This window comes from Saccoglossus kowalevskii, chromosome 4, assembly GCF_978046115.1.
Source record: "Saccoglossus kowalevskii chromosome 4, keSacKowa6.1, whole genome shotgun sequence".
In the NCBI taxonomy this organism is placed as follows: domain Eukaryota; kingdom Metazoa; phylum Hemichordata; class Enteropneusta; family Harrimaniidae; genus Saccoglossus; species Saccoglossus kowalevskii.
The window spans coordinates 4871399-4881499 of NC_140644.1; the positions used below are offsets into that span (position 1 = coordinate 4871399).

Consider the following 10101-nt stretch of genomic DNA (forward strand, 5'->3'; position numbering starts at 1 on the left):
ATTAAACCTTAATGAATTTATACAAAGCACTCAAATTATAGACAGGGAGTATGCCATAGTTAGGAATTGTTTGTTAAACGTTTTACATGTTCAAATAAGAATAATTTAAGTCAACAGCGTTATAATATGGGTATACGGGACATAGAATTATAATTTTAGATCATAAGCTGGTTTATGCACATTTGTAAAATTGTATTTGCTTTCATAATATCTTCATCCAGTTGCTTGTGAAGTATTCCGTATGGTTGCGATGATATCTGCCTTCCTATTTGGTTTGAACACATGCAAGCCTCTTCGAAGTCAGTGTTAAATTGAGAAACCTCAACATTCTGTTTAAATGATTTAGTGGATTGTTACTCAAATCCTCGTAGTGTACGGTCAAAAGTCGTTTTTTTTTACTCAACCCACGTCACAAGAAGACTCAACCACCTCTGACGTTGCTTGTGAAAAAAGTCAATCCAGTCTGCATCTGCGAAACAGCATAGTATATCGAAGTAACAGATTAGTAACTTGGATGCATTGTAAATAATGCACACAAACAAGCGTAAAGATTTTATATATAGAAGCCGCACAATATCACAAAAGGCAATGTACGGTTTGTACTTGATATTTAGAAATTTAATATACTCACTGGTTTTGAAAACTTCTATGGTAAGAGTGGGATTCCCCATAAATCCATACTTTTTAAATAGGTAAAATGATATAAGAGAATCATAAGGGTTTGAACTGCTTGAATTAGTACAAATTAATCTTCTTAGCTAGCTCGGATGACTGTGCCATCTTTATGAACAATCAAGCTGTGCTATAGACATGAATTGATTGAATTACTCGCCAAGGACCAAATCCTCGGGCACGATCCTCAGCCGATTGTCATTCTCCGTTTGGTCAATATCGCACTGAGACAAGCGCACGCAGTTCATGCGATCGCTAACTCATTAGCTCTTGCATCAGGCGCCCCTTGAACGCGTATTTAGGGCAGGCTTCTAGAGAATGCAAAACGTCTTTATCAATTATTACTATTTAAGATACATGCAATCCATTGAGAAAGGTCGTTTAGGGTGGGTACCGTCGTTGCTGGGTACTGTTGTTGGCCCAGCCTGGACGACCACAGGAATTCCTGTGCATAGGCGATATAGCAGTCTCTAGAATGTCAGCAGCGTTACATGGCAAGTAAAAAGGATATACCGGTTTTAGCTGAAAACCCCCTCAAAGGTCTAAACGAAATTATGCACCAAGTTTGATGATGGAGGCGTTTACATCATGTAAGCAGAGTTCAAACAAGAGTATATACAAGACTCGTAACGATGGCGCTCTTGCAATATACTGTGACATACAAAATATAATATGGTTCAAACAGTATCAAATGTTATGTTAAATAACATGGGGAAGTTTTGCCGATTTATATACTACATTTTTGTTGACATTTTGGGCAAATCGTAAAACCCTTCATAAATAAGTGGGATTAGTGGGGAGTTAACAATAACCTATACCTGCCAAGTGTGACAACACATAAATATATTCTAATTTCTGATGCATTATTTCGATCTTTCAACGTCATGTTTTGGCTGTTCATCCACTTTCCTAGCACCGCCACCGACTTACGAAACCAATTATTCCATTTTTTGCATCTTTTCGTGTTTAAAGATGTAATGGATGGTATAATTAAACTTGAAAATGACGTGGTAAATTCGTTGTAACAATGTAATGCTGGTGATATTAGCATAGTAATGACTAATAAGAATATTGTATGAGTTTACAAACAAGTGGGATATAAATATCAACTTAAATAAAACTAAAATTGTAGTATACAGAAATGGGGGATATCTCAGTAAATATGAAAAGTGGTACTTCGAGAACAATCAACTTAGTACTGTTAGTTCATATGAATACTTGGGATTGATAATGTCATGTAAATGCTCTTTTAATATTATAACAGAAAACTTAGCTATAAAAGGCAAAAAGAAATTGATTGCAATCAAATGATACTCAGGAAATATGCAATGTTTTAAAGCAGACTTGTATTTTAAGATTTTTTGGCACCTTAATTCAACCTGTACTTACATATGGGTCTGAAATTTGGGGATATGGTCAATATCAACATTTAGAAAGTGTACATACATCTTATTGTAGGCAATACCTCGGTATAGGTAAAAATGCTCCAACTTGTACAGTATTAGGGGATTGTGGGAGGCTACCCTTATTTTGTTACCATGTTAAAAGATGTGTGAAATATTGGATAAAAATTACTAGCATAGATGAAAACTGATTACCTTAAAAAGCTTACCGGATGCTACTTTCACTGGACGAAAAAAGACAAAGGTCATGGGCCACAGACATTAAAGAATTGATATTTAAATATGAATTTGGTTATGTCTGGTTTAATCAAAGGGTGGGGGACTCTGATATGTTCTTGTACAAATGTTGTGAACGGGTCAAAGATATTGTAATTACAAATTGGTATATAGACGTTTGTTCTGGTAAAAAAACGCTGTATTATAGGCAAAACAAAACATATTTTGGGATAAAAAATTGTAAACTATGTGTCATTGCCACAATTAAAAGAGCAATAGCAAGACTAAGATGTGCGTGTCATCCCTTAGAAATAGAAAGAGGCAGACATGATAATATCCATAGAGAGGGCCGTATTTGTCATTTGTGCCTGCAAGAAATTGATGATGAATACCATTTTTTTACTAAAATGCACTGAATGGAATACAATCAGGAAAAAGTATCTCCCAAATGAGATACAACTCCCAAATTTGAATACTCTGGTACAACTTTTAAGTTTCTCTAAAAGCTAAATCATTAACTCCCCTTAGCTCTATTTATTTATAAGTGTTTTTAATCAAAGATCAAATGAGAATAACCTAATAAGCTTGTATGTATATATATATATATATATATATATATATTAATATCCCTATCACATAATATATCTTCATCTATATTTTCATACATATTTTGTAATGTAAATTTATTTCTTGTCAATAATTACTTTGTATGATTGTAATGGGCCGGAGGCCATTAAACAATTAATAAAATTATTAATTATACTAAAATATTTAAAGAAATTGCCTTCAACTAGTGTGAAAAACTTCTAATGTGCTATTTGTAACATTTGCACAACATTGTTTATAACAGTAAAGGGTAAACAATTCTTTAATATAATACACTTCTTCGAGATTTATCAATTATTTCATGATTTGTGTTATATATCTAATCGGAGTATTAAACCTTAATGATTCAACTCACAAAGCACTCAAATTTTAGACAGGGAGTATGCCATAGTTAGGAAATGTATATTAAACTTTTAACATGTTTAAATAAGAATAATTAAAGTCAACAGCGTTATAATATGGGTATACGGGAATAGAATTATAATTTTAGATCATAAGCTGGTTTATGCACGTTTGAGCTGTTTAAACTATGTAAAATTGTATTTGCTTTCATAATATCTTCATCCAGTTGCTTGTGCATTTCTTCGTTGTATGGATCAAACGTGAAGTATTCCGTATGGTTGCGATGATATCTGCCTTCCAATTGGGTTTGTACACATGCAAGCCTCTTTGAAGTCAGTGTTAAATTGAGAAACCTTAACATTCTGTTTAAATGATGTAGCGGATTGTTACTCAAATCTTCGTAGTGTACAATCAAAAATCGTTTTTTGGACTCCACCCACGTCACAAGAAGTCTCAACCACCTCTGACGTTGCTTGTGAAAAAAGTCAATCCAGTCTGCATCTGCGAAACAGCATAGTATATCGAAGTAACAGATTAGTAACTTGGATGCATTGTAAATAATGCACACAAACAAGCGTAAAGATTGTATATAGAGAAGCAGCACAATATCACAAAAGGCGATGTACGGATTGTACTTGATATTTAGAAATTGAACATACTCACTATTTTTGAAAACTTCAATGGTAAGAGTGGGATTCCCCATAAATCCGTACTTTTTAAATAGGTAAAATGATATAAGAGAATCATATGGGTTCCTAATGATCAAAATACCAGAGGCAAATCTGTCACTGTAGCCATGGCTTTTATAGACCACTGCCCGTCCGAGGCTGGGATCATCAATCTCCCCAACAAATCCTATAATAATACATGGTTATATTAATGAAGATATAGATTGCATTTCTAAGTAATCAAGTGTATTCTAAATATATAAATACAACGCATTACTACCAGCAATGTAAAATACATACCTCCAGCATACAGTCCTGCTGCATTGTACAGGGAACCTGTATATATCCCAGTAGCAACTTCAAGCAAATGGCGTGTCCATGTATTTCCTGACCTGGGAAAACTTGTTAATCCAACCATATCTCTTGAACCATTTAACCAGTTTCCATAGTCGATAGTGCAATTGTCTACCTTTTCTTCAAAATATAATGACATGATGTAGCAAAATAAGCATATCGCTATAACTGATCTATAGATTATTCATGTTTATGCAGCATGTAGCGGGAAATAATAATATTATTATCGAAACATTACAAACTTGTGATATATATGATAACACAAAAAAATCTAACTGATCATTTCAAATAAGTTCATTATGGTGTAAAAATTTGAGTGTCATATGACTTATAATGTTGGGTTGGGTTGAATGCACTTACCTATCAATCCACTTGAGCAATTACAGGCTGTTGGTCGAGGGCATTTTTTACTCTCGGTTGGGAGTGAATACAACTCAACGCTGACTGGCGCCGTGTGATTCTTTATGAATACTACTATTACCACAATACTTATCACCAATGCAAGCGTTAAATTTCGATTAAAAGCCATATGAAAAACCTGAAGGGAAAATCAATGTAAATTTGATTCAATATTTGTTTACTTAGTACAATATTTGAGCATATATATAATGTTGTGTGTAATGAATATGTCTATACAAATTCGGAAACTGTATTATATCTCAGTACACATTATAATCTTTGGAAACTGCATTATTTTATGGCCGATTTATGATATCTGGTGACAACCTGAGTTCACATTTACAATGCGAATCAGTACAGTAACTTTGATGTCTGATCAGTGTTTTGGTTTTTGATAGACTCCACAAAGATGAACTGGTAAAGCAATTACATTTTCTAAGCTGGCGCACCAACACCAGCTGATCCAAGATAGTCACACAAAAACAATTATTTATATTTGGTAAAAATGTTAAAAGCATAGAAAGCTGGTCCAAAGGTTTCTCGGCTTAACATAAACAGCGTTAATCTTTATGGCACAGGCAATGACACATATAGTATAATACAATATGTTAGTTGTGTCCATGTTTAGGCCACCAATACATATATTAGTCAAGACAAATTCTCATGTTATACGTTGTAGTGCCGGGTTGACTGACACTTTCTTAACGTGATTGGGGATTTGATAAAGTAGTGTTAATTTGAAAATAAATATTATCAACTATTGCATATTTCACATGTATTGTTGTTCTGTTCAACCCCTCACACCACACACAATATATTAAAATATAAACAAACGCTGCGGCCATCACCTGAACTTACCACCTGAAATACTAGTTTTACAAACAATTGTATGTTACTTTCAGAGTCGATGTACACAATAATTAGTTGACTTCAGTTTTTAGACGGGTGGCAGGATTAATACTTACTTCTTAGACGGCCTCCTAAATTTCGTTGGATAAAAGTTAGTTTCCTAGAGCGAGGTGAAAGCTTGAATATTTTTTCATCAGATCGTTTTTTTTTGTAAGCGATAGATCTCACAAGACTTGATACTGTAATTACACTATCACACCATAAAATATGACAGCTGTTTGCTGTGTTGAAATCGTTTGTAACACAGAAAGCTGGTCTCACAGCTTAGCATAACATCAACAGGCGTAATTTACATGTATCGCGGTGTTCAACCATTCAACATGAATCTGCACTATCTTTATATTATAAAGTTTTAGGTGAATGCTCGTGTCGAATTAATGTTATACTCGTATATACTATTTTACAGCAGGGGTGTTGGCAGGGCGGCGGTCTTAGATTGTCTGTCCGTACACTTGTATATGATAGCGTGGCTTAGAGTTCATATACATTGTCATAAATCCAAAATGAAATGTTCATACTGAGTTTCAATGAAATCGGTTAAAACCAAAATGTTGTTATGAACAAAGATTTTACACGAGGTGAGAATACCTCGATACTGGCTTGTAGCTATGACAACGGTTGGATCGTACTGATGTTGATGGCAAGCAAATCATTATTATTATTTAGGTTTAAATCATTTGTTGGGGAATTGTTTTTATTGGTCCCACTTATGACTTGAACAAGTATGTACATTCAATAATTAAGTGCCCCACGCACGCACTGTTATTTCGTGCAATATTGTGACAAATATCCGAACATACATGTATATCTAAAAAGAGTAGTGCATTTGCTCTACATCGAAGCTCTAATTTGTAGCAAAAAACACATGATGTAACGTGTATATTTATAATTTGTATTCATCCGCTCTTGTAATCTAACATACACTTGAATTAAATCAAAATAATTACATTAATCGCACGCCATTTATTAAATATCTGCAGTCTGAGCTTGTATACACCTTAAATAATAAACCATGTACGCCAGATATATGTGTCTCCTACACTGCAGTGAGCTCTCTAGAGGGGCGGACACGCTGGACCAAAGAATCTGTCTGCTCGTTAGTGGGTGCATTTCCCGCTTAACATCAAGCATTCAAATGTATGACATGAACGTATCCCAAACACTCAAATGAGACATGCTTGTAATAAACAGTTTTAATTTTGTTTCAATACTTGAATTTAGTAAACAATTCACTGTAAATCAAAGACCATCGCAATTTGTTGCAATCACGTTGAACCACGTATTTTGTAAGAAGTGGTGGAATTGTGCTGGTGGCTTTCAAAATTTAGCATAATTGCCGAGCGAAGATTCTATTATGTGGTCATAGATTGTTTTGTTCACGTTTTAAGTCCGTGGGTACTACAATACTAGCTTTTATGGAGATAACTGTCAGCAAATAATTAAAATATTAAAAAAAATACACACACATCACATGACATCACATCACTATGATTATCTTTAACGACAGTGCATGATATTTGTCATGTTGTACAAAATAGCTGGGGATAACAAATACAAATATGCGTTGTGAAATGATGAACACTTGCAAAACGTCATTTGGAAGACTTGTATTACTCAGGTCTGTAATATAAGACTTTAATTAAAACGGCATGCTGTTTGCCAGCCTGTCATGTGGCAGCATCCGTCATATAATTAGGCTAATGAGATTATAATGAGATTATAATTGTAATAATACCGCGACCTGATGTCACTTTTTTTAAAAATCACTGTGTTAAATAACTAAACTTACTTGTAGATCAAGCTCAAAAATATTTAGTTTCAAGTTCATATGAATATGCCATTTGAATATAATCACTAAATTTAGCATATTCGAATTCAACGTTCATCATTTATTATATAGGTTTAATACTTTGTACAATTTAATTTAAGTTGATAAAGAAATTTAATATATTACTGCCCGAAAATGGGCGTCTGTGCAGATGATCGTTTACCCGACGTTAGGAGCGCAAATTTACTTCTTTTGCGAGGGGAATAACGCCCATATTCGGGCTGTAATATTTTTATTACATGCCTTTAATAACATAAAGAATACAGGGTTTATATCGTAATGTTTACTGTTCTATTCTTACTGTTAAAAAGGTACATTTTTCATAAGCAGTAACACAGTGTTGCATGCAGTCGTGTTAATTGATAAGTTTGGCACTGCGGATGAATATGTTTACGCACCCTGTTAACCGGCTCCCTTGACAACCTGCAGACGATAATGCCTGTAGCAGACGAAATTGATATTATGCAGTGGTTGCGGTCGGCACCAGCACCAGAAAATGAAGTACCAGACGAAGAAGACGGTTTTATAAAAGCACCGCAGAAGCAAAGTACCGTTAAAACCACCGAACATGATGTCCGCTGTACCGAGTGGCTAACTCAGAATACCGGAGAATTGCGGCGCCTCGTTGCTATTGACGACGGTCCGTACATGGCTCACGGGTCCGAAAAATTCCATATTCTAAAGCATGTGTTTGATTGGCGAGCGGATGAAGACATGTAATAACACACATAAATAAACACATAAATTAGCCAGTACTTTCCGTTATATTGTATGACTGTCGATTTCGATTGTCGACTGTGGACTTATTATACTTTGGTATTTCCATGGTATTTAGCATGGTATTACGAGGATAATACACCTTCAATTGTGTTACGTATACAATGCGCTCAATTTGACCAATAGCAATTTTGGTGATACTATAATTATTATTATAATTAGTATTATTATGCAAACACGACTATATGGTCTGTATTAATAACTGAAGTGGAGATTACAAGGTACAGTTTCCAATGACATTACTACTTATCACATATGTGACAACAAAATGTATCAAGCACATTTTCATACAGAACGTCAACGCAGTATGTAAAACACATCTGTAAACACCAATTTACAATTTGTGCTAGTGGCCAACAAGTATTTCGTTCTGAAAACAGGCTCATATTTCCCAACCTTTGTACATACATCGAATTATAAAACATGCTTAGTCTTAATCTAGCCATCTGACTGACTAAAGCAAGGTGTTATATCTATCACAGAACTGAATATTATGGTTAAATTTTGTATATGAATGGATTGCATAGTAAATGTTAAATAAGATCAACTGGCGCAAATAGTATTGTAATTAGTAATACCTGAAACAAAAAATTGCAATTACAAATACTAAATCATGTACTTTTACTTTCGTTTATGAGTGGGAACAGTCATGCTTGCCAGTTTGGCAAAAAATAGGTGAAATATTCAAGAAATATCTTTTCTTGTGCCTTGTTCATTACACGTTTAATAATTATCTAATCAGAATACATATTTTGATTCCAATTGCACAATCCTAAATTTCAATTCATTTCAGAAAATCGTTTCATAATATATATCACAAAGTATTAGGGTTGAATTGGCATGTGAAAACAAATATTATAAACAAATATCAGATACGTTGTAATTTATGTATGGTCGTTTGTCTGCAATTACATAAATTCTGTTCTTTCATCTGTAATTAAATATTATGTAAACACATAATATTCAGACGACAAATACGTGCTATAAATTATACACTCAAGTGTGTTATCTGCTTATTTATTAAGGGAAGCATACATTATCAAACTTGGTTAAAGTGTAGCAAATATGGTCATTTAATACCATATCACTTGTCCAATACCATCATTGTGTCACTGATTTTATGTATATTATTAATATTATTAGTGAGATATTGCATAATAATAAGGCTACATGACTGTATATGATGATCTGTTATATTTGTCATATTTATTGACCAATGTAGCTTTTGTTCCATATCCTTATTATCATCATTGATTCTGATATTGCAGATATGCAAATTAATGAGATACATGTCCCTACAATCCCTAAAAATGTAATTAGCAAAGGTAACGGTAATTAGCAAATTTAATTTGTTTCACAAAAACGATGTTGCCAGCCATACCAGGTGATTTGGGAAGATGAATTTCACAGAGTATATTTTTCTAGCAAAGTAGAACTACAAGCAATAATGTCACGTAGATTAAACAAGAGGTTATGAACTAGTTGATAACACAACAACATTGTATTACGAATGAAGTGGTAAGATACTGTCTTGCGTGTAGTTTACTCTTTATCTGACGCGTAATGTTATTGACAAGTAAAATTACATGTACATACTGGTAATTATTATATGATTATTATAAAGACATACATATTGCCTTCTGTCATTTATTGGATTGAATTAGCTGCCATTATTCAACGCAATTTGATCCACAATTGTACATATTTGCATATATAATCTATGTCAGATTGTACTGAACATTTAGGTATTTTATGTTTGCTCTGTTCAATACCTGGCGTACTGATGGGAACCCAGGCCCCCCAGGCTCATTTTAAAAATGGCGGACGTAGTCATGAGACTAGTCATATTGATCTACATGTGCTGGTTGATTCGTTTTTTATTTCGGATAACTGGTGATTAATCTTGATCCAACATTGATTCAACATG

The 10101-nt window shown here is 33.8% G+C and overlaps 1 protein-coding gene across 1 annotated transcript; it reads right to left on the reverse strand.

Moving 5' to 3' along the window:
* Window positions 1-2943: 2943 nt before the first annotated feature.
* Window positions 2944-7436, reverse strand: LOC102807492 (sialate:O-sulfotransferase 2-like). Its single transcript, XM_006820430.2, has 5 exons — window positions 7359-7436; window positions 4622-4799; window positions 4208-4381; window positions 3903-4094; window positions 2944-3740 (listed from the first exon to the last, which is right to left on the reverse strand). The coding sequence occupies exons 1-5, from the start codon at window positions 7434-7436 to the stop codon at window positions 3376-3378; spliced, it is 987 nt and encodes a 328-aa protein (XP_006820493.1). The 3' UTR covers window positions 2944-3375.
* Window positions 7437-10101: the final 2665 nt, after the last annotated feature.